Below are 26,423 nucleotides of genomic sequence, written 5' to 3'. Positions count from 1 at the left end.
CATTTTCTGTGCAGCAGAGCGAGGGCCCTTGAAGCTGTGCTCAGGTGTACCTGGTCTCTGCAGCATTACATTATGCTTTCTGGCCCCTGGTGTGGTATATCCTCTGCCAGTAACAAATCTTTCATGAGTATACAAAATTTGTTTAATGAAATTAATATTTTTATTTACAAGTGAGGTTCAGACAAAAGGCTTGACTGGGAGACATATGCCACAGTGGTTGCTGGCACTGGACTGGCAGTAAAGGCCCCAGGGAGGCCAAGTGTAGAATTACAGCAAAGACTTGAGCCCTGAATCTTGGTTAACACCTGTAATTTGGGATGAAACAAGAAGAGGGGCCAAGACATGAAACAGAGAAGACACGGAGAGTGAGAAGAACCAAGGCAGTGCCGGGCCACAGAACCAGAAAAAAATATTTTGTAAGTGGAATGTTAATTGTAGACTAAACAAACATTTTCTTAAGTAAAATGTTTTCTTCATTAAAATGAAAGTATGGTAAAATCTCTACACTGCTATGGATTAGGTTGGGACTTTCATTTTTGGTTGATTTTTTGTAATTTAAGTCCCAGAAGTGATAGGGCCAATCATTCACTATCGCAAAAACTTGCCTCGTCAAAAGAAGTTCTCTGTGGTGCATTCCCGTCATTCATATGTACAAGACTCTTCCTCTCCTCCTCACCTACAACTGGACTCTGCCATTCAACGGCTTAACCTACTTCTCAGGTCTATGGATAAAACAACTATTCCGCCTCATATACACATACCCACAAATAGGCCACATTCCTGTATTCAAGAGCACCAGTACCTAGAGTCAAGTGGCACTGGCCACATGTCACACTCCAGATCTGTGGGAGCTCTGCTTGCTGTGTGGGAGTTCTGCTTGCTGTGTTGAAGGCTAGTGCTGAGTCTCTTGTCTCTCCACAGTAGAACTACTGACACATTGAGCCAGAGAGTTCTTTGTCATGGTTGGGGTGGGGGCCATTCTGGGCATTGCAAGATATTTAACAACATCCCTGGCTGTGACCCGCTAAGACACCAGTAGCACCCCAGTTGTGATGACCAAAACTGTTTCCAGACATTGCCAATGTCCCCTAGGGAATAGCATCAACCCCAGTTGCAAACCTCTGATGTCACTCACGGCCACTAACTGTAGCCTGGGCTTCTGACCTCTTCTGTCTCCTTCCTTTGCTCACACCTCTTTTCTTGTCTTGGCCTCTGCTCCTTTCTTTCCTTGTATTCCCTTTGCCACCTACCTTTTTCTCTTGTGCCATAAATAATTCTATCATGTTGTGAGTGCCACATGCCTCTGCAAGGTTTTTGCAGAAACCTCCAGCTCCTCAGAGAGCTCTTTGAGGCTGTGGGAATAAGACTGGACTCTTCTTTGCTGTGTTCATTTGTTGCTGGGTATTCAGGAATGGCTTTCTTCCCACCTAATTCTGAGTTTACTTTGTCACAAAAACATGAAAGTATCTGTCTCATGATTTTGCTCAAATATAGAATTTTCCCTCCTTGTGTAAATGTTTTTCAACAACAAAATTTAAAAATCACAGCAATTCACACAAATTAAAAGATTAGAGGGATCATTTGTTATTATTCAGTTCTGTAACATAACCCAACTCATCAACTCTATTTGTTGGAGTGTTACAAGTAAAAGAACATGAAACAAAATCGTTTCCATTTCAAGAACTTGTAACACATACACATACACACACACTAACCTGGTGAAATACTTCATTCACAAAGTTGACATAACCTCGTGTTGACAAGAGAATCCGCTGTACCATTTCATACACCATTCGGTGCTCTTCTTCAATGCTACAGAGGCTGGAGTTACTGAGTCTTCGGTCCGACAGTGTGCTGCTGTTAGAATGGCTTTTGTCCGGCTCCATGGGCCCACCACCATCCAGCTCAGGCGCTCTCTCCTGCACAGCACCACCACCAACAGTCTGGAAGAAAGTCAGCACACTTCTCAATGATGCTCACCCCCACTCAAGAACACCTGGCCAAACTTCAGTCTTGCCTTGTTCTAAGTAACTCTAGTTACCATCAACGTGCACAGGGTACAGCAAACCAAAACCAGCAACTGCTTGAAGCACGACAGGCTCCAGAGCCTGTACTTAACAATTTTCTAACTAACCAACAAATCCCTCCCAACTCAGCTATTTTAAAAGGAAAACTACTAAGCTGTTTCAGAAAGGAGGGCTGTGAAATTTTCCCAATCTAAAAGGTTTAATTTGCATTATAAAACCACAGAATAAATTAATGTGTAAACACATTTGTATTATCATCACATCAGGTCTCTACAACTTAGCATTTGCTCCTATGGTCACAGAGATAGGAAAATTCAGGGGACTTCTTGCAGCAACAATGATAGGATGCATCATTTGATTTATGTGACTAAGTGGCAGCTTGACAGTGGAGTGTGAAGATTCAAAGGGTATTTTATCAGAAGAATGCTGATCTGAGCTTTATCCTCAGAATCTTAGGTCTAACGTAAAGAAATATTCACAAAATTTTAAACATTTAAAAGACTTTAGGCGTGCAAAGAAGTGAAGTAATTCATGCGCTCACTCACAAAGCTCAACACTGATTTCTGCTCTCATTTTTTTCTCAGCAATAATCATTACCATTTTCATTTTATTTACTAATTTTTCTAACTAAGACATTCAAAGGTTTCTTAAAACTTTCTTTCAGCAAGTCTTTCATTGTTCTTACTACAACTGCACCTCCCTCAGATTTTGAAAATAGGTTTCTCCTCTCACTCTTCAGTGACTTCTCCCCAGAGGAGCCACATGCTCTAGACTGTTTGGTGTTCCTCCATCAAGGTTCCTAATAACCTTGAAGCACAAGAGCCACTATCTGCCTCCTTAGGTCTGTGCATTCTTTCAGCTCAGGCCTAGGTCGGACTTCTGGGACTTCCAGGGCATCGGCAAATCTGCAGTCAGTGGACCACACTTCCTATCCCTGTTCTTGGGGACAATAAACAAAAGAGCACATGACACCATGATCCCTTAGTGAAGTGGCTGCTCTGTGACCTCCACAAATGGTAGTGCTCCACCAAGTCCCTAAGCAACTCAGCCTGTTGGCTGAGAAACAGAAGGAAGGAGGGAGGGAGGGAGGAAGCAAGGAAAGAAGGAAAGAGAGAGAAAGAGGAAAGAAAGGAAGGAAACGAAAGAAAGAAAGAAAAAGAGAGAGAGAGAAAGACCCCATTTATGTATGGCTGACCAAGGCCAAGAGAGAAAAAGCACAGCAGGCCCCATACAAGGAGAGGTCTCTTCTGAAGGCCTCAGGGAAGAGGTAGCCTCCTCTTCTAGGGGCCCCACCATTGCTCAACAGCCAGCCCAAAATCCTGAGCTGCTGATCTACTTCCCTCTCCTGAGATGCTGGAGGGCGCCTGGCAGCCTCATAGGTCCTCACCATGGGCCACTTACAGTTTCCTAAGAGCCTTCCAGCTATTGGGGCTTGGTGAAGGCAAGACAGGCCTCTGTTCTCATGCTCAGAGGCCACTGGTACTCAAGTGAGGAGAATGAGGAGGAGCCAGGAGTGTGCACACAACACCCATCTTCTCAGAATGGCTCCCGAGATTGCATCATCATGGCAGTCCCAACAATGCACAGCAAGTGATTCAAACTCACAAGTCCCTCTGAAACCTCGGCATTACAGGCAGGGGGCCAATAAAATCACTTACCTATAACCAACAACGTGGAAGAACCAATAACTCTAATAATCAATAACTCCGGCTATGTTCCAGTGTATTTTATTACAGAAGCATTAACAGATAAAAAGATGATGAACGGCATACCTGGATGATTTTAGGCAATACATCAACTCCATTTTTAGTGTTCTGTGTTGCAGTTAGATACTTTTTTTCCAAAAGAAGGTTACAATCCACTTAATAAAAACAACACGAGCTGCCATATATGGAATTTTTGTACTGTAAATGTTCTCATTGTCTCGAGTTGTAGTAATGTACACTGGCTTTGGTCTCAAATGGGGGATGTCTGGTAGAAAAGAGAACACATGATTGATTAGGCTAATAAATCATAACATTATGTAACCCCTACAAATGTTTTGGCTTCCAATTAAATCCAATTTTTGGTTGTCTAAATAGCAATTAAGAATGAACAACTTCAATGATTAAAAATGGCATTTTTTTGGTAGGCTCCTTTCTGATTCCACCTTGTGATCTGACTGAGAATGGGTGGTGATGGTGATTGTTTATGTATCTATGATATATAGCTATGGAAAACTAAGCTAACAACTATTTTAACAATTTTGATAAATTACATGAGACTATAATAGTGAAAATCTTTTCACATATATTATACCTAATTTAATTTTATAGCTGGAACAAATGTAAACATATATATGAACTTTTAAAACATAATTTTAGGTATTTTAACATCTAACATTGCAGCGATTAAATCCACTGAACTTTAGAGTTATATCCTTTTCCCTTTAGATGAATCCAATGAAACAGAATCAATATCATCTACTTTACATTTGAAAGAATTCAGAAAGTCACATTTCATCTTTGAGGCAATCAAATACTCCCTTTTCCAAAGACTTAATAAGAAGTCAATTTCTGATTCTTTAAATTCCATAATCAATATGAAAATTATATGGTATTGGATTTGAGATACTACTTGCCATAAGTTCAACTCTCTATCTTAATAATTTTTGTATATCTGGAATACCTGTATAAGGCAGAAAAATTATCAACAAATAACTTTTAATCTAGGAATATTAACAATACACCATGTTTTCACAATGAATTTAGAGTACATATGAAATCAGAAACAAATATTGAAAAAATATTCACATATATATAGCTAAGGAAATACATGTCCCAGTGCCCCTAAAAGTCAGTAATTCTACATCTTTCAAAACGCACCAAGTTTTGGCTTCTCTTCCCGTGCATGTGTGTGTGTGTGTGTGTGTGTGTGTGTGTGTGTGTACGCAAACACAGAACACACACAGCACAGACAACTGAATCAGGTGACCATGTTCCCCAAAAGAGTAACATCTCATGTCACTATTTCCCCTCCAAAACTGTTTTTAATTATTCATTTGAACTACCTGTTTTAGATAATAGGGAGAGGAAGATTTGACGCCCACCTTCACCACTCTAAGGGATGCTTCTGTCCTCTGAGTCCTCATTTCTTACAGAACAGAAAAACATTAGGTGCCAAATTAGAAATTCCTTTCTGTTTCCTAGTCCTCTGGGGCTTACTGCCCATAGCTTGTACAATCACCTAAAATTTGGTTCTCCATAAGCACCTGTCAGTAGTAGCTGTGGATGTAGGACCCAGCATGAAAGAAAAGGCATACAATGGCAGCTATTTGCCCTGGGCTGGCCGCCAGTCACTGAACAAAGCCTGAGGTCACCATACCCCACCACCCACAAGGAAAGACTTTAGGAAATGCAGAGATTTTTACATTAAAGGATGACAGTATAATTATACCAAAAATATCATAAATACATTTCAAATTATTTCTGAGTATAGGAGCCACGGTTCCCTTTTACTGCTGTGAGCTGAGGTATATCTTAGTAGGTACAAATAATTAACATCACTTATTAAGAAACTTTAAACATCTAATAATAAAGTTACCATTCAATACAAAAATAAAATGGCTATTTTACTTTAAAATAACCAAAGGTCACTTTGAAAGAGACTGCATAGCTTTCCTTTGGATATCCTCTATACACGGCTCCAACAGTACTTACCAAGTACAGGTTTGTAGATGTTTGTTAACTTAGTAAATGATGGAAATAAATGAGGAAGATAATACTTTCGAAACAATGTAAAAAGAAATTTAAAACCAGTATCTTGATTCTCCTTATTCTTCCACTCCAAGCTCGCAGCCTTTGGATAATATGTGGAAAAGAACATATGTATATTTACATTTCAAATTAACATATACTAAACTGAAGTGTTGTTACGTTACTAAAATTCCTACCCTAAATGTAAAAATGACAAGTATGCTGACAGTCATGTAATGAAATAGTAACAAGGCTCAAAAGACGGCAGGAATGAGCACTTCAAAACAAAACAGTAACTATGCTAAAACAGCATTTTTACTGAGAGCCAAACAACTCAGTGACATCATATCTTTTACAACCTACTATAATATATCATGTCCATATTTTTTCTCTCTGTTTTTTGTAATTATCTAACATTTCTTGTGCCTTTAAAACATTTAGTCACGAATAATCAGGTGCTTTTTTCTAAACTCAGAAAAAGGCCATTTATAATAAATAGAAATTAAAGAAACAATCCCTCTCAAGAATTTCATCCAATGTTACCCACATATAGAATCAATATCAAAAGGCAAAATCCATGGAATCTTGGAAAATGCATTCTCTGTATTAAAAAAATTCAAAGGCTAAGATAAACCAGGCATGCCAGTCCACTATGGATTAAGTTTAAATCTTTCATAGTGTTGAGACAATATTCTCCCCCTCAAAAACCCATCAGTGTTTGCATAGTGGGAGCACTCCAAAACTGCTCAATATCTGAGACCATCCTTCAGGAGCCAGGAGGACAGCCTGGTTAAACAGGTGCAGTCACCCCCACATGATTTAGGGAAACATGGCCCTTAGAGAAGACTTGTCAGTGGTTCTTAATGTTTGTTAGACCACAGAGCGCTCTAGAGCAGGGCTTCCCAACTTCCTTCCTGACATGTCCACTTAGAAAATGAAATTTGTGCAGCACCTGAGGTAAAGGGATGAGATGTTTTGGCTACCCCAGGGGCAGCAGAGCTCAGCATCCATAATATGCCAAAAGCTGTGCTCTGAGAACTCATCTCAATCGACAGAAGAGAAGGCAGAAGGGAGGCACCGATATGCACCTAAAACTTTGCACACAATTAGAAGGTTCACAGTCTGCATGCAAACCTCTATCCTATATCAATTCCATCCGCCTTATCTGAGGTCACACAACTCATTAGTGACACACCTAGAATGAGAACCCAAAGCCCCCAAGTTCTGGATACTCTGTTGATTTTCCAGGACAAATGGAATGTCCAAACATTTCTGAACAGCTGGCATTTGAGATGCATCTAGAATGGGCCATTAGAGTTCAAATGTGGAGTTTCCAGAATATGAAAGCATGCCCCAGTCAGGTTTTCAGGATTTTGAAGTCCTGTGTTTCTGTTTCTGGCTAAAGGGAAAGGGGCAAGGAAAGGGGACAAAATTGCTAAGTATTCAGAAAAAGCAGTCAAGTACTCAATCTTGAGAGACAGCAGAAAAAAGCACAGTTCCCTAAAGAAAACTAGAAAGGAGTGAAAGGAAGGGAGAAAGGCCAGAGAAAATATCAGAAGAGAAGAGAAACTCATAAAGGAGGGGTAGTCTAATCCCCTCAAAGAACAAGGAGAGCAAAACCTGAAGTGTGCCCTCCTTCTGGGCTGACCCTAGAACCCTTGTGGTTTGGGGCTTGCCACTTTAGCAGTGACAGGGCAGAAGGCAGCTAACAGTGGGTGTCAAAAGAACATGAAGTGAGGATGTGAACTCAGTAGAGATTATTACTTCAACAACTCGGCTGTGAAGGGGAAGACAGATACTGGACAATACCCAGGACGAACTCAAGGACAACAGAAGTATTTGCTGAGAAAAAAGAATCAGCACATTTTATTCTAACTATTATTCAGAAATCTAGACCAGGGTCACAAATCTCCTATTAAAATCATAAACCAGTTACTTCAGTTCTGTATGCAATTGGTGCATATGAGAAAAAATAATACATGACATAAAGGAGGCCTGTGCCAATGGCATGAGGAGATTGCTCCATGTGCTTTCCTTCAGATCCCCTGATAACAGGTCTTCTCTGCCTATTCCTGCCCACCTGTTCAGCCTCTGGGCCCGCCTCCTCCTTCAACCTGTCTTGCAAGCATAGAGATTAGGGGCAGGAAAGAAGTAAAGTGAGAAAAATGGTTTAAACACACTCACAAAATAGTACATACAGCTGGTCTTGCTGCAGTGACCTAAAAAATGGTACATACTCTGCACTTGCTAAAATATCACATAAAATCACCTCAAAGAAAAAGAAAAGGGAAAAAATACGGATATGCAGAGAGAAAAGAGGCAATATTTCCTCTTCCTGCTGAGAATAAACCCACCACACTGAAAGAGTCATAATTTTTCCCTGACCTGAATAACCATATACTTCAACAGTATTTGAAGAAAAAAGCAGGTTTGGTCCTCAGCAATCTTCTCCCCCGATACGGCTGGCAGGAGTGGAGTGATTTCTTCTGGATATATCTTTACTGAAAGGACAGAAAATGATGAGAGCTCATTCACCAAAGTTAAATTTTAAACATAGTTTAGGGTTTTAAAAATGGTCTCTATTAAAATACATCTCTCCATCCACTGAAACTGCTCACACTGAGGAGCACACTCCAAGGCAGTGTGCCTAAAGGGCCTGGAAACACAGCCCTGATGCCCACGAAACACCTTCTCCCGCTGCACCATTCTTTCCCTTTCAAATTCTGCTTTGGTCAGCCCAAGATCAAATGCCAGTCACTGAGCAATAGTGCAATATACAGTAATAAATCAATGGTCCCAACAGGCAAGTTCCTTGAAAACTCACAGGACACAAATGGCCACCGTTAATAGTCCCATGAGACCACTATTGTCTTTCCACAGATGCTGCAGGAAAATACACAGTGGCAAAATAAGATCCTGGTGAGCAGCTCAATGTCCACTTATGAACAACAGTGATAAGAATAGACAGTAGCTTTGGATGGTGGAGTTTAATCTCATTAATAGCCAGAAAACCAGTCCAGACTTCCCATGTTTTTACTTCCTGCTACTGCCAACATCTGTCCCCTCCTATTCCTGCTTCCATCACTTCAGTAAATTTATCCTGTCATCATTTCATATAAAATAAGCTCCAAGTCTTTTGATTCTAAGGTGTGTAAGAATCTACAGTGAATATGAAAGGGGAATAATTCCTCTTCAGACTCCATCAGGATTTCTATTCAAGAAAATGAAAAAGAAAGAATTTCTCAATGTAAGTCCAAGAATAATTTCAACATGGGAGATCTGCTAACATAACTTACCGTCAGCTACACTAGGGCTGGGATTGATGAGTGTCTCCAGTGTGCAAGGGCCCCTGGATGACATGACTGCTGGGAAACCAGGCACTAGGCAAGCAAAAATCAGCACCTGCTCTTCTGCACAGTTTGTCTGAAGTGCTTGAAGCCACAGAAGAAACAGCCTGATTCCTTCACATCTTATCTAAAAACAAAATTAAAAACAATGAAAATGAAACACTTACATGTATTTACAGAAATGCATTACAACGGAGCATCAGTCTGAGAAAGAGAAACTACAAGTTAAAGGTGTGTTAGGTAGTACACCAAGTTCTTTACTTAGTGACAGATAAGCAAAGACACTGCAATACAGCACGAGTTAAGAGCCAGGGTTCGAGAGCCAAAGTGCCTGGGTTCAAATGCAAGCTCTGCCACTTTCTAGCTGGGACCCATGGAGAACCACTTAACTTCTCCATGCCTCACTTTCCCCATCTGTAAAATAAGGATAAGAGCATTTACCACAAAAGACTATGATAAAGACTGAGTTAACATATGTAAACCGAATAACACAATGGCTGACTCCCAGTAAGCACTATGTAAGTGTTTCCTGTTAATAGTATCTTACTTTGTAAGGCAACAGTACCCATGGCCTCAATTATCCATAAAAACAATGACAAAGATAATCTCCCTCCAAATTTATATGTGCTAGCACTATAATACGCCATGTTGATAATGTTCTTGAGAATCAAAAGACTAGGAGCTAAATGAGACCTTGAAGGCCTGGCTTAATGAGACAGAGCAGCTCTCCTCATACCTTACGTCCCTATTCTATTTCTCCAACGCCTTTGCCATGCTCTGAATTGCCGGCATCATGCTGTAGGAAACATCAACATAGGGAGATGTGTCCTTTTTCTTTCTTTACACTTCCAAATTTATCCCATTCCTAGAATTCAAAAGCACATGTCCCTCCATTTCTGTATTCCTAAATGATTGAAAAGATTATGTCAATTAAAAAAAAAAAAATAAGCAAAAGAGACTGAAAAAATGTCACATGCAGCTGAAAGATGTAGTGAGCTCCAAATGCCAGCAACTGGGGTAACTGCCTCATCTCCTTTCAATTAATTCAAGGTGGTGCTGACTCTGCCAGAGCAAGAACATTGCAAGTCAAACACAAGGCTTTGCCATAAAACCAAACCAAAAAGTGGAGAAGAGCCAAAATAAATAAATAAAAATATTCTGCTGACTCCCAACAGAAGTCAAAATACACTAGGACAGACACCCCAGCTGGTGACAGTGCTGCCCCATTAACAGAGTAAATTCACAGCGTACTTCCAAACACGCTCCTGGACTCCACCACTGCTCTGCTCAAACCTCCATGCCTGCTCACACCTGCCCTCCTCTCGCCAAGCAGGTAAAATGAGTGGCAACATTACTATTCAGCCATCAGACTGAGAAGAGAAGAGAGGAGAGAGGAAAGAGGAGAGAGGAAAGAAGAGAGAAGGGAAGGCTCTTTTTTCTTTTTTTTTTTTTTTTTTTTTTTTTTTTTGACAGGGGATGGAGTTTCACTCTGTTGCCCAAGCTGGAGTGCAATGGCATGATCTTGGACCACTGCAACCTCCGCCTCCTAGGGGGAAGCATTCTCCTGCCTCAGCCTCCTGAGTAGCTGAGACTACAGGCATGCACCAATATGCCCGGCTAATTTTTGTATTTTTAGTAGAGACGGGGTTTCACCACGTTGGCCAGGCTGGTCTCGAACTCCTGACCTCAGGCAATCTGTCTGCCTTGGCCTCCCAAAGTGCTGGGGTTACAGGTGTCAGCCACTGCGCCCAGCCAGCTCTATGTATATCTAATTAAATTATATTTAATAGAACAAGAGGGAAGTTTCTATGAAATTCTATCACAAGTCTCTGATTTTTATATGTTAACTGTATTTAAGAGAACTAAATATAAATAAGGGTAATTATAAACACGAGATTAACAAACTGATAGGTTTTAATCATAACCCTATTTCTTTAAAATAAGAGGGACAAAATATAGAATCTACAGTGAGGCTAGGAATAACTCCTTTTTTTTTCCAACATGTGAGAAATAGTTAACATATCAAGTTTTAAGAGGCTGTGATTGTTTAAGCCAGTATAAAACTACCAATATATTAGCTTATTAAAAGCATTCGCACAACGTAATTAACTCCAAGTGAATTATCTTTCATAAAATATTCATCCCAGGCTGAATTTTTTCTGCCACTTATGTTTTAGCAAAATCTTATCTCAGCATCAAGAAGTATATGTTACAATAAAAGACATATCCATTTCAATATAAACCAATTTTAACCTATAAATCTGCCACAAATAAATACTGAAGAGTGAGACCTTGTTGTTCTTTTCTCCCACAATAGCTCTCAAAATTAGTAAAATTAATTAGAGACAACTATAATTTTAACAACCAGGTTACCAAGATGGACAGAATCAAGCATGTGAGCTCTGAAGTTTAGAGGGGACTGCTCCTCCTTTTCTGATGATAAACTGGAGCAGTCAGTGCCTTGCCCACGGTCCCTATCCATACCCAGCAGAATCAGAATTAGAACTCAGAACTCTAAACTCTGAAGCCCAACCCATTTTCTTCTAATACCATTTAAAATGTCTCTCGCAATAAGGTATGATGTAAGAACAAAACCCTAAAATATAATTTATCAATTAAAAATTAAAACTAAATCAAGTGGTTTTTAAAGATCTTTTTTCCAAAATGGCCTAACATTGTTACTTTGTGGCATTAACAAATTTAAGAGTAATAAAAAACGCCATTACACGATACAATAAATACCTTAGTAGAATTTCCAGTGTGTAGAAGCTTCTTTAAAGTTGAGCCTGAAAGTTTAAAAAAATGAATTATAAATAGAGTATAAAAATACACATCAAATATCTATTTTAAGAATAAAATATGTACTTATGACAAAAATATAATTTTTAAAAATAAAAGGAAGAAGGCTGACCTTCAGAAGCAAAGCAATGTCACAGAGGGAAAGACATTTTCAAGATAAAAGTACTTTAAGTATGTATCTCTTCAGAATTATTTTAAACAGTCAAAATGATTGATATTAAGGTAAGCCAAATGCCCACAGTGGATTATGTGCATATCTCTTGCCATGCATAAAATGGATGCTTTTTTTCTTTTTAAATCTCTAAAGGTAAAAATAATGTAAAACAACTGCTCAGAAAACATTTTTACAAGAACATTTTACAAATACTCAGAATGGCATGTTTCTCTCCTGGCAATGACAACCACATTTATGGGGTTTGGTCCATCAGTAAATCCTCTAGCAGAGCACTTTGGTCACTGTCAAGGAGGCAGAATCAAGGTTGACTCGGAACCCCAGTCAACTACAAAAACTTTGGTGCTGCAGCTCACTAGAATGAGAAAAGCTTCTCTTAGGAGGATGGAACACTATTACTAAGTCTTCTGTAAGTGTATTCATGACCTCAGTATGGAGAAATACAACCCCATCTAAATATCTTATGTAGCCTCTAAAACGGGATCTTAACCTCAAAAAAGGAGATGACCTTTTAAAATAGAAATATACTGAAAATCTGAGGCAAGATAACTTTCCTCTCAAATTACAGATCTTTTAAGAAAAAAATTACTTAGATCCTCTGATGAAAAATTTGTGATAGCTCTTTAACAAATTAGATATCAAGTCATATTTACTCCATCAATGAATTTCAAAGAGCTCCTCTAACAAGGGAGCCAGTGTTTTGACAACTGATACAAGCCACAGCTACATTGATAAATACATATATAATAATTAAATGCATACTCTCTGTAGAAATGCATTAGGCAGAACAAAATCACTGGCAATCCGAAGGAACCTTTTAAAACAGTTCCACTGTTCGTAACACCTAACACTAGGGTTCAAAGGAAACTCATCATCATGACTCCGACTAGGTTCTAGCACTTAAATAACTAATAGTTTGTGCATGAGTGAAGGAAGCTAAAGTGTCTCCCCTTCCCCAACTTCTCCCTTCACCAAACCATATCCAGTAGTTTTTGGTCTAGAGCCAGCATTTACTAGGCTGGCTCTTTCTGTCACAGCTAAGGTTCAAGTGCCCATCTAGCCCACACCTTTCCTCAACCTGGGCCTTGTTCTTTATCCCCATGTTCATCCTTCTTGGACAGTTTGTTCTACCTCAGTTTAACATCGGCTTCATGACACCTTTTGAGGACCTCATGGTGGCTGGCAGAGCCAACAGATACTAGACCTCCCAGGAGACCTAATGATAAAGTCTGCATAGACAGTTCTCTTTCCAGCCATCTGGCTAATCCATCATCTTACAACATATTCTTGGAAATACTTTCTCCTGGCCATTGTGTGTGACTATTGGTGCTTGTTAGTCCTTCCCCTTCTTACGATGGGTCCAGCTTGTTTTTGGTAGTGGTGGTGGTGGTGCTTTTTCTTCTTTCTTTCTTTCTTTTTTTTTTTTTTTGGAGACAGAGTCTCACTCTGTTGCTCAGGCTGGAGTGCAGTGGCACGATCTCTGCTCACTGCAACCTCTACCTCCCAGGTTCTAGCAATTCTCCTGCCTCAGCCTCCCAAGTAGCTGGGATTACAGGTGCATACCACCATGCCCGGCTAATTTTTTGTATTTTAGTAGAGACAGGGTTTCACCATGTTAGCCAGGCTGATCTCGAACTCCTGAGCTCAGGCAATCCACCTGCCTTGGCCTCCCAAAGTGCTGGGATTAAAGGTGTGAGCCTCCGCACCCAGCTGTTGGTGTTTTTTAAGTATTTGGACTACCTACAGATGCCTATATCCACTGTTCCCTACACAAAGAGAAGAAAAATACATATAGAAAGGACATTACATGCAGACATACAGAACATACGACCCATATTGGTCAATGGTCCCAAACTTTTTAAAATTAATCTGGTAATTTGTTACAGCAGCAACAGAAAACTAATACATACGTATTTGATCTAGTCTATTCTGTTGTATTCAAAAACTCTTTTGTACATGTGAAGCAGTACAGCTTAGGAGTTATAAGCCAGATTCAGAAGCTAGACCACTCGGGTTCAAATGTAGGTTCTGCATTTATTACCTGTGTAACCTAAGTTAGTAACTTCATCTCACTATGCCTGAGTTTTCTCATCTGTAAAATGGGGTGACAACAGTATCTATCAGCAAACTGACAGTGAGATTTAAATGAGTTAATATATATGAATGCACAGAACAGTGCCTGGTATGTGGTAAGCACATTTTTCATGCAAGACAGGGCATCAGCTATTCTCTAAGGAACTCTTTTTTAATTAAAATATATATATATTAGCAAGAAAACTTGTGCAGTGGGGCACATAGCTTGAGGACTGGTGATAAGTACCTGAGAAACTTGCTTGGCCTCTGTAGGGTTTTTCTGTTTTGTTTTGTTTTGTTTTGTTTTGTTTTGAGATGGAATCTCACTCTGTAGCCCAAGCTGGAGTGCAGTGGTGCAATCTCAGCTCACTGCAACCTCCACCTCTGGGGCTCAAGTGATTTTCGTTCCTCAGCCTCCCGAGTAGCTGAGACTACAGGCATGCGCCACCATGCCCGTCTAATTTTTTGTATTTTAGCAGAGACAGGGTTTCACCATATGGTGATCTGCCCACCTCGGCCTCCAAAAGTCCTAGGATTACAGGTGTGAGCCACTGCACCCAGCTCCCTGTAGTTATTTTTTAAGGCCTTAAGTTCACAAAGATACTTCTTCTTTAACATTATCAAGTCATTTCTCATTTTGTTTTAATCTTTAAGTTCCTCTATATATGTCATGCCTGTGTGGATTTTTTTTTTTTTTTTTTTGAGACGGAGTCTCGCTCTATTGCCCGGGCTGGAGTGCAGTGGCCGGATCTCAGCTCACTGTAAGCTCCGCCTCCCAGGTTTATGCCATTCTCCTGCCTCAGCCTCCCGAGTAGCTGGGACTACAGGCGCCTGGCCCGGCTAGTTTTTTGTATTTTTTTAGTAGAGACGGGGTTTCACCGTGTTAGCCAGGATGGTCTCGATTTCCTGACCTCTTGATCCGCCCGTCTCGGCCTCCCAAAGTGCTAGGACTACAGGCTTGAGCCACCACGCCCGGCTGCCTGTGTGGATTTTTAAACTTCTTATCCAAGCTATAATTACACCGACCCCACCTCTTCTATGCCTCATCAACACTACTGGTTGCCACTTTATTGACCATGGGAATAACTGAAAGAATAAATAAGTAAGTAAGATCTAATTACTTGGGCTGATTCTATGAATTTCTAAATTCTATTGGCTTTTACTACATTTTAACCATAAATATCCTTTAAATTAAGTCTTACTACTTTTGAAGAGGCAGTAAAAATGTCAGGGTTGGGACTAGTGAGAGAAGAGTGTAGACCCTGAACAAAATTTAAGGGATATCAAAAAACTCATTAATCAAGATAAGTACTTTCATGCAATGGTTTTTAAAAATGGCTTCTGTATGCGTGTTTCTATGTATTTTTTTTTCTCTTTTACAGAACATTAAAGTAGCTGAAAAATGTAAAATTGGGTGTATTAAAACTCATAGCATTAGTTTAAATACATTATTTATAACAAAGAATGTATTATAATATTACTTTCCTGGCTCTGAAGAAAGCAAATTCATCAATGATATTTTCAAAATCTATTTCTTTGCTTCTCACTTTAAATTGGTAAGAATTGTCACATTTGACAATTTCTCTTTGACCAAGTAACAATCTTTTAACAATATTTTAATAATATTTTCAAGGCCAGGAGATCATACAGATATTTCTAACCTAAAACTTTAACATTATAAATTTTTTTCTTATGTAGTTTTAATTTTTTAAAACCTCCTTCTCAATATCATGCTTCAAACCAAATTACACACAATGCAATACACCATCAGCATCAAACAAGGAGCCAGAAAGAAGGAAACTCCCTCTGCTTGCCAGTATGCCAAGCCTGCTAGAAGAGGCCAGTGGAATAGGAACAGAGAACTTCTTGGCACTACAAGATCCACACTAAGCATGAGGAACCAGCATTCCACTAAACATTTGAAATTAACATAAATTAGCTCAAAATGGATCAAAGACCTAAACTATAGAACTGCTATATGAAAACACAGAAAATCTTTGACTTTGAGTTAGGCAAACATTTGTTACACATGACACCAAAAGCATAATCCATAAAAGAAAAAATCGATTAATTGGATTTCTTCAAAATTAAAAACTTCAGCTTTTCCAAAGACACTATTAAGGGAATGAAAAGACAAGCCAGAAATGGAGAGAAAATATTTCCAAGGCATCTATCGGAGATTTTTTTTTAATGGGCAATAGATTTGAACTTCACCAAAGAAGACAAAGAAATAGCAAATAAGCACATAAAAAGATGCTTAAGATTGTTAGTCAATGAGATAACACTATCATTAAAATAAAAAGACTGACCATAACAAATGTTGAAGAGAACATGGAGTAAGTGGAACTCTTACGCTGCTAGTAGGAATATAAAATGGTACAACCACTTTGGAAAACAGTCTAGTAGTTAAACATACACTGTTACATGGTTCAGCCATTCCACTCCCAAGAGACAGGAAACTATATGTTCACACAAAGACTTGAGCATACATGTTTATAGTAGCTTTATTTGTAATAGCCCCAGATGCTAGAAACAATCCAAATGACCATCAATAAGTGAATAAATTATGGAATTATGGTATATCCACACAATGGAATACTGTACTACTCAGAAATAAGAAGGAATGAACTATTAATTCATGAAATATGTAAATAAACCCTAAAATAATTATGCCAAGTGAAAAAAGCCAAACAAAGAAGAGTACATGCTTCATGATTCTACTTATGTAAGGCTCTAGAAAACGCAAGCTAGTCTACAAGGGCCAGAAAAGCAGATCAGAGGTTGTCAAGGGATGAGGTGAGAAAAGATGGGAGAGCGGGATTACCAAGGGGGATGAGGAAACTTTTGGGGGTAGTACCTATGTTCATTATCTTGATGGTAGTAATGATTTCATATGTGTACACCTATGTTAAAACCTATCAAAATGTGCATTTTAAATATAAGTAATTTACTGTGTATCAATTGTTAACCACCCCCCATAAATATATATTTTTTTAATATAAGAAAAAAAATCAGCCAACCTGGAAGTGACTGGGTCAAATATCAGGAGAATGGTAGACATGGTCAGACAGAGATCAGGGTCTGAAGCCACAGAGGCACACAGGATTAGGGGTGGGGGCTGATGGGTAACTTGGCATGAAGGAAAAGGGCTAGGAGAGAACAAAGCCACGGGGGATGGGGGGGAAGGCAAGTGAGCAGGAGGTCAAAAGACATGGCAGCAACCAGGAGGTAGAAAGTGGTTTGATCAAACAGAGGTTTCCACAGAGGAGATGGTGGCTAACGTCTGGAATTGGCATGGGAGAAAAGAAAGACCATGATCTCACCCCCACTCCTGAGGGAGACAGAGGAGCTTCAGACAAAAGTCAGGTTTCAGGTGGTCAGGGAGGTGAAAGAAAGAGGCTGAGGCTTTAGGGCTATTGTTTAAGGCAAGAAGAGGACCCCCAGAGGGCAAAACACAAAGAAGTGCCTGGGAGGGGAAGAAGCACAGAGCAGTAATGGTAAAAGCACCCTGAGAGGGCATGGAAAAACCACCAAGTGAGTTGGCCCCCACGCTACCAGGGGCATTAGTTCCAGACATCTCCTGGTGAACATGGAGGCATGTGGGGTCCCTGATTTCACCCAGCCTGGCTGTGATGCACTTCAGAGGGAGTCCTGTGTGAAGTGCATAGGGAAACCCCGCTCTCTCAGGAAGAGTGAGCTATGGTATGGTCTGAATGAGGGGATCAGGGAAAGCTGCCAGACTCAGGCTCCCAAGGAAAGGTTAGGACCCAGTGGGCAGTAGGGACCTTGAGAAATGAGACTGGTCAGAGGCTATGTTCACATCCCAGGCAATGTGGGGCCACTGGTTACTCCCAAGCACAAAACCTGGAATACACTTAAAAAGTAAAAAACAAATTTTCAGCTTAGTTAGGCCCTTGGTTTTTACACTATGTATATAAAAAACCTAGGTGAACAAACTAGATTTAATAATGACTCATAAAAAAACATATGAGGTATTGCACATAGGTGAAATTTCCAATAATTGAGCCCCACCCCTTTAAACCTTTTAACATTTTTTATATAAAATTCATTTTAACACTTTTATATAAAACATCTCTAATACAAAATATATCCTTTTACCTACCTGACAAATAATTATTGAGTTCAGGCCTAGCACTGCACACTGAATGAGATAGGACACTTGCTTTCTAGAGGCTCCAGAGCAGTAAGCCTTCTTAAAGTGAACACACATATAACTTAAGTCCTCTGTTGACAACGCGCAGCCTGCCCTTATACCAAATATCCCTGGTTTGCTGCCAGTGCCATTCTTTGCCATTGCCTCACTCTCCATCAGTTCTAATTATTGCCCAGAGATGAGATGTCAAGCAGTCACCATTATCCACCATGATTTACTGGCCTAAAAAATGACTTCAGAAAAAATTGGATAAACAATTTTTTTCTTTTGTAGTCAGTAATGGAACTTTACAAATAGTTGAGTTGTATATTAGCATATAATGCAGAGCTCGTGAGTATTGTGCCATCCACTTCCCTGGTCATCTTGCTCTCCAAACATCACTTGAAGAAATACCTCCAGATGCTTGGAATAATGAACCCGTGTTCATTTCACATTGCAAAACTTACGAGTTCAAATGTTTCCTCATTCAGTGATTTAAAGCAAGGAGCCAGCCATTAAAAACCAAAACAAAGAGAAACCACAGACTATCCCTTCCCTCTAAAAGCAGTTTTAAGAGAAATAGAATGTCTCTGTTTTCTACAGACAAAAATAAGATGACATGATAAGTAACAGACTTCAAGCACTGCGGTGGTTGATGTTTCAAATTATTTTCTTCCTTCTCGGCTTTTGAGACTCATAGAATATAGCAGTTGCCCTTATTTTAGGTTTCTCTGCTTAGTGACACTGTCATATGCAGTGTGGCACAAGAAGCATACTGCATCAGTTGTGTATAACCACGACTTCAAGGTTCTAACCCAACATTTCAGAATACCTTGTCCCCCACCAGCTGCAATAACATTTAATTAGTAAGACATTAGTATAGGAGTGTTCTTCCTAGTAGGTAAGGAATATTTGCTACCTAGAATGTCAGGCACTGGCTGGTGAGAAGGCCCCTCCTTGCCCCAGACTCAGAGGTTTTGTAAAAGTCCAGGATGCCAATGCTGAGGACATATTTAAAGCACATTCCTTTCCTTTGATACCTGGTATTTCCCTATAGTTTCTAAGTTTCTACAACTCAGTCAAGACCTGGACTGACTAATGGTAACAGTTTTAAAAATCCAAATAAACTGGAAATAATTCAATAGGTACAGTGAGGTATATATGTATATAATTACAAATCCATAATCTCTTATGGACCATTTCAAAATCCAAAAGATTATAGGAAAATTGAAGTTCTTCTGTGTAAGTCATTAGTGGACAGAACCTAATCTGAATTCATATGCTGGCAACGCCCAAATAAGACTATCTTATGTGTAGATATTCCATTAATGGTACATATTCTTATCTTAAGCTATAGAAATAGTAACTTACATAGTTGGGGCGGGGGGGAGAAGGCACTGCCCAGACCACTGGAAGTGTTATGTTAAGATTGTCTTGATGTTCTAACTTATTTGCTTCATTGTACATCAATGCACCACATTGCCATTCTAAAATCTGAAAATGCCTGATTCCAAAGCACATCTAGTAAAGATCACTGTAGAGAGGAGATGTGGACCTGTGTCAACACCCATTTCCACCCAATATGATTATCATGCAAAAATTATTTGTCTGAAAAGAGCCTGTTTGACTCTAAGTATATAAGCATCAGTAATAAACATGCATAATTTTACATGCAAATGCTCATATTTCAGCATTCTGAAATATTATTCATTCTGACCACTTTATAGCAACAACTTGTTCTGCACACCAGATAAACAACACATACTGCTATTAGATGGCTCAGGAAACTCAGTATTTGGCAGTCTCAACTGAGGAGTCTGAGGCCTCCAGTCATTGTTCTTGCTAAGATGCTGCCAAACTGGGTAAAAAGCTACTTGTACCAGCAATTTTAACCAGTTTATGTGGTATTAGGCAGAATTAAAATAATACTACACACTGCCTACTAGACACACAAAGTTTCACAACACAGATGCAAATTAATTTTCACACATAGTCCTAATAAATTTATTCATGCTGAGAAGAGCCTACTAATCTTCAGACATTCTAAAGTGCTATCTAAAGAAAATGAGCATAGTTTTCATACAAATGATATAAACAAAATTGAAGAAGGATTATATGTAGCACAGATAAAAAATACTGCATGCAGTTATTTCTCATTGTCAGCCATTCCTACGGTACCATGGAGCACCACAAATCCCCATGATGTCTCTTTAGATTATATCTTACATTTAAATTTTATTTTACTTTAATTTAAAACACAAGCTGAAAGTCTCAATTAAGCAGAAATGCGATGGACAACTCTCTAAAATCTAAAGGAAAACTTTCTTTGTGTATTTGAAATACTTACAGATAAAGGCACTATCTTAATGATTTACACATTTGGTTCAATTGACATATACACTTTCTTTAAATTAAGAACATATAACTTCAAATAACTTAGTTTCTATAAGAGTCCATTCCATTTTCACATAAATAATCCTAAATGAAATTTAGGATTCGGAATTTTGGAATATCCACTAACCATGCTGCATTCTTTCAGGTTCCACAACTTTATACATATTGATCTCCTACCCAGAAAACCCTTTCCACGCTGCACCTGTTCATCTTTCAAGGCTCCGATCAAAGTTACCTCTCTTGAAGCCTTCCTCAATTCCTCTGAACAGAATTATTCAACTTTTCTTTTTTGCTATCATCATACTTCTTTCATAGAGATAATTTTGCTGTAATTATTTTTTCTCATATATTCCCTGACTGGGCAAAAGGCCTATACAATACAAGAATGGTGACATATTCTTAGTTTCTGTTCCAGAACTTTGCACACAAATGTCTCTCCCTCAATAAATATTTGAATGAATGAATGATCAAACAGAGTTAGATTCCATCGTAAGGTCACACTCTCCACAAATACAAACATCTGGTAAGTAAGAAAACTTGTAGGAAATGCTAGACTCTTGTACGGCAGGGGATTGAAGGAGACACTGCTTAAAACAGAAGGCAGAATTCACAATTGATTTCGCAGAATTCCTCCAGCTGTGCTGTGTATATTCAAGTGGGATGAGATGTTAGATGTTAAAAACTGGACAGAAAAGGCAGCTGTGGTAACTTGCTTTATTTCAAGTTTCCTCTCAATGCCACATCGTAAAGCATTCAAAGAGAATAATTTTCAGTCAATGATACAGGCTTAAAGAACAAGAATTCTCTTGGCTGGGCATGGTGGCTTACACCTGTAATCTCAGCACTTTGGGAAGCGGAAGTGGGTGGATCGCTTGAGGCCAGGAGTTCAAGACCAGCCTGGCCAACATGGTGAAACCCATCTCTATTAAAAATACAAAAAAAAAAAAAAAAAAAAAAAAATAGCGGCAATGGTTGGTCCACCGCCTGTAAATCCAGCTACTCAGGAGCTGAGCGCAGGAGAATCACTTGAACCCAGGAGGCAGAAGGTTAGCCGTGAGCCGAGATCGCGCCACTGCACTCCAGCCTGGGGCGACAGAGCAAGACTCCATCTCAAAAAAAAAAAAAAAAAAAAATACACCTTACTGTTTCGCAAACGGTCTTGGCTGGGGCTGATTCTGCATTCTAACAAAGCTTCTGGGTGAGGCTTAATTTGCTGCTGGCCTATGAACTACACTCTTTAGGAAGCACATAGAGGAAGAGATAGACATATTGCTCCAAAGTCAGGGGTTGAACTTGTCTTGGTTTTCATTACCACTTAATTACCATGCCCTTATAATTATTCCTTTCGTATAAGCTATCTTGATGATATTCAATATATATAAAATTACTGAAAATTCAACTGGAAGAAATTCGTATTACTAAAAAATTTTTAATTACTTACCTATTACTCTGGCGTAATGCCATCGAAAAGAAAATTTCGTTCAGTAAGAAACTGCCAGTATTTTCTATTAAAAAAAGATATAAAGAAAAATAAACAAATGAAATTACAACATTTTCATGGACAGGCCCATATTACTCACTATAGATAAAGTTTCTAGATAGAAGAGGGAAAGAAAAACATTTACAATACTACATTACGCACTTATGCTGATTCCGTATGGCGATCGTTTCTTTCACTTGCCCCAGGCAAGCTTCCTTTACTGAATGTTTAAGATTACTGTCCCAGTTTAATTCCCTCAAAAGAAAACAAGAAAAAACCAAATGCTATTTTTCTAATTAAATAAATCCATTTCTTAAAATATTAAATAATAATTTCCCAAATGACAGTATTCCCCAGGTTTCTTCTTTTTTACCATCGCCTTCCCATTTTCATTATAATCACTATTAGTCTCTGGACAAAGAACAGGATTAGGAAGAAAAGTGAAAACAAAGAGAATGAGACTGTAAACAACACAGTGAGACAAGAAAATGAAATCGGTGGCAAGAATTTCATGAAATTAATGGCCAAAAAAACTAGTAAGTTTTGGAATTATAGTTAAGAATATCCCCAAACTTTTACAAATTTGACTTTTGTAGATTCCATATACATGATATCACGCAGTATCTTTCTTTTTTTCCTTTGAGACAAAGTCTCACTCTGTCGCCCAGGCTGGAGCACACTGGTGTGATTTCAGCTCACTGCAACCTCCGCCTCCATGGTTCAAGTGATTCTCCTGCCTGAGTCTCCAAAGTAGCTGGGATTACAGGTGCCTGCCACTACGCCCAGCTAATATTTGTATTTTTAGTAGAGACAGGGGTTTCACCATGTTGGCCAGGCTGGTCTCAAACTCCTGACCTCAGGTGATTCACCCACCTCAGCCTCCCAAAGTGCTTGGATTACAGTCGTGAGCCACCATGCCCAGCCCCATGCAGTATCTCTCTGTGCCTGGCTTATTTGACTTGGCAACAATGTCCTCCAGGTTCAACCATGTTGTCACAAATCATAGCATTTCCTTTTATAAGGCTGAATAGTATTTCACTGTGTATTCACACCACATTTTCTACATCCATTCATTCACTGATGGACACTTAGGTTGTTTCCATGTCTCAACTACTGTGAATAATGCTGCAGTGAACATGGGAGTGCAGATATCTCTTCTGCATACCGATTTCAATTCCTTGGGACATAAAGCCAGAAGTGGGAATGCTGGGGCATATGGCAATTTTATTTCTAGTTTTTTTGAGGAACTTCCATACTCTTCTCTACAATGGCTGCACTAGTTTACACTCCCACCAACAGTATACCAGCGTTTTCTTGTCTCTACATCCTCGCCAACACTTGTTACCCATCATCTTTTTGATAACAGTAATTCTAACAGGTGTGAGATGATATATCACTGTGATCTTAATTTGCATTTTCCTGATGATTAGTGATGTCAAACATTTTTTCATAAACTTGTTGGCCAAATATATGTATGTATTCTTTTGAGAAAGTCTATCCAAGTCACCTTATCTTTCAAGCCCATAATTCTGAAAGGTATCTCATATCTAATGTTACTACATGATAATTCTGACAAACACTCAAACACACCCACACACATTCCAAATCCCATTGAGTGAAAAATCACTACACACCAGACAACACTTCATTCTTGAAAAATAAAATAAATATAAATAAAATATGTAATCCTTCCAAGATTTCATGAATAGTGGGCAAGAGAGATGATAAAGAAGAGAGTATCATTTAGCAAAAAGAAAAAAGAAAAAAAAAACCCTGACAGACGTTTGCAGGAAACATTACAGAAGTAAGGGGGAAAGAGCTTCACCTCAGCAGGGGCTTCATGGAATGCTTCCTGGAAATGAGGACACTTGAGCTGAGACTCAGAAGATGAATTAAATTAGCCTAGTGGATAGGGACAGAAGGAAGACCATGGGAGAATGCTAGAAGGCAAAGACAGCTTGGTGCTTTACAGGAACCACAGCAGCAGGAGGGTCAGTTTGGCTGGTAGGCAGGGAGAAGGGGTGGAGATGGGCCTGGAGAGCCAGGCGAGCCTGGGAGCTTAATGTCCTCATGGGAGCAGTGTGGTCCCTAAATGGGTTCCAGCTGGAGGCAAACTGGAGGCAGCTGAGGGGGAGGCAGACACAATCACTGAAGAGAGGCAATGGTAGCATTTCAGAGGAGAAATAAGAAGGCCTGGACCAAGGTCGACCAGGTAAAGAGAACATATAATAGCGATATGCAGAAGATAAAATTGTCAGGATAAGTGGGTAGAGGGGCTGTAGTAAATGGAGGTCTCCATGGCTCCCAGTGGCTTAGTAGATGGCAACACTTTTATCCAAGAGATCAAATCCAGATCCAATCTTAGACCTGAGGCAAATAAGCTGTCAAGTTTGATTCTGGACATCCTGCCATTTTGAGGTGTCAATGGATGACCTTCCTGGAGATGTTCTTCTAGGCAAATGTGTAAATGGGTCTGGAGTACAGAGGCAGGATTTGGATGGTGACAGATACGAGCAGCGGCTGAAGCTGTGTGTATATGAGAGCTCTCTTTTGAGAGAGTTTAAAATAAGACAAGATGAAGCTCTGGAGGTATCCGTGAGCTGAGGGAGTTCTGCTAAGAAGGTAAAATGAAGGTAAAGCAGAAGCCAGAGGCTAATGTGCTCGAATCCAAGGAGAAATCTTTGATATGCCAGCTTTTGTATGCTTATTTATTATAAAGATTAGAAATATTTAAGAGTATTTATATGCACAACTAGTTCTAAAAAGTTAAACATATTAGAAAATGTGGGAAAATTAACGTCACATAACAAAATGACTTCAATATTAAATCAAGTGAGCTCAGTGTTAATCTCTTGCCTTGAGAACACACAACCTTTGTAAGCCAGGCACCAAATGCCAGGCATAACAGATCCATCTATAAATTGTACAGAAGTAAACTGGCTGTTTCAGGGGGAAAAAATCAAAATAAGTCTTCCCCTTGCAATATGCTCTAACATTAATTTTAGATGAATAACACAAAAAAGGAGCTAAATATAAAAACTGGGTTGTTATGTCAAGTTACATGACATTAAAAGGTAATCAGAATAAGTAAAACAGCTTTCTACAGAATATCTTAATAAGAACCCACATGAGCACTGTCTTACCAACAGAATCTAAACTCAAACATCCCCATGAGCACATAGGATCAAGAACCCAAAGAGCTGGGTTACAACCTACAGGAAAAAATCACAGGCAAAGAGGTTAGAACAAGAAATGCAAAGACTGGAACTGAGAATAAGAACGAGGGTCCCAGGAGTTAGGCTGCCAGGCCAAATGAGCAACTCTAGGGCCACAAATAAACATAATCTGGAGATGGCCTGGGGATCACCAGACTCAACAGATGAAGACAAGCCTGCACCTGCATCTAAGTTAGATCCTCTGGTTCTTTAACTCAAACTTTCTCTTAAAAGAAAAATTTACTATAGACCCCAATTTGGTATCTTTGATAAAAATAATAATAATAATGATGATAATGGCAAGGTAAGTTTTCCGGAAAACATGCTGCAATGCAGGAGTTAGGAGTACAAATAGTCTACTGAGGACTAACACCTGTGAAAGAGAAAAGATGGCAGCAAGATTGGACAGGGGAGCCTCAGACCATGAGGCAGAGCTGACAAATCTCTGCCAACCTAGTGGAAGCTCCAGAGCAAAGATGACAGGAGCCCAGTGTGACCAGAAATGGCAAGGCCCTTGTACTACTGCCTCTGGCAGTTACTGGCCTGGGGCCATGAGGCAAAGAGTATGACCAAGAATGGAAAGTTGAAGGTGTGAAGAGCTGGAAGCCATCAGCTAACGCCACCCTTGTAGCTGGGCAGCACATTCTTTCTTGAAGGGGAATATGTACAGCCCATCTCTATGTGTGCCACAATAATCTTCAAATTATTAATTAGAATATTCTCATCACATTAGAAAGCTGAAGTTCTAAGAGATGGGCCCCCTACTTGAGAGACATGGCCTCTCTACTGGCAGTTTCTCAACAGCTGGCTCCTACCTCACGTTGATGGAAGCCTGGTCCCACTGAGCTCTCCCCATCCTTTCTGTGCTTCCTTCCATGCATTCACTCTGCCTGGGCAAATGGCACAGCAGTGGACTTGGTGTCCTATTATCTCACGCATTCTCCTTTAAGGGACCTGGCAGCCCAGCTACATCCCAGGATCATATTCTGATCCCATCTTGCCACTTAATTTAAACATTTCATATAGGAA

At 39.5% G+C, this 26,423-nt stretch overlaps 1 protein-coding gene across 1 annotated transcript in view; it reads right to left on the bottom strand.

The window, feature by feature from the left end:
• Positions 1-26,423, bottom strand: part of RALGAPA2 (Ral GTPase activating protein catalytic subunit alpha 2) — a 318,996-nt gene that overhangs the window by 237,014 nt on the left and 55,559 nt on the right. The window contains 8 exon segments of the mRNA XM_017882965.1: positions 1,716-1,943; positions 3,800-3,870; positions 3,873-3,998; positions 5,726-5,864; positions 8,147-8,262; positions 9,058-9,235; positions 11,851-11,894; positions 13,824-13,845. Coding sequence (XP_017738454.1) covers positions 1,716-1,943; positions 3,800-3,870; positions 3,873-3,998; positions 5,726-5,864; positions 8,147-8,262; positions 9,058-9,235; positions 11,851-11,894; positions 13,824-13,845 — 924 coding nt within the window.

This window comes from Rhinopithecus bieti, unplaced genomic scaffold (genome assembly GCF_001698545.2).
Source record: "Rhinopithecus bieti isolate Rb0 unplaced genomic scaffold, ASM169854v2 scaffold_641, whole genome shotgun sequence".
Taxonomy (NCBI): domain Eukaryota; kingdom Metazoa; phylum Chordata; class Mammalia; order Primates; family Cercopithecidae; genus Rhinopithecus; species Rhinopithecus bieti.
This window is presented reverse-complemented; position numbering and strand designations above follow the sequence as displayed.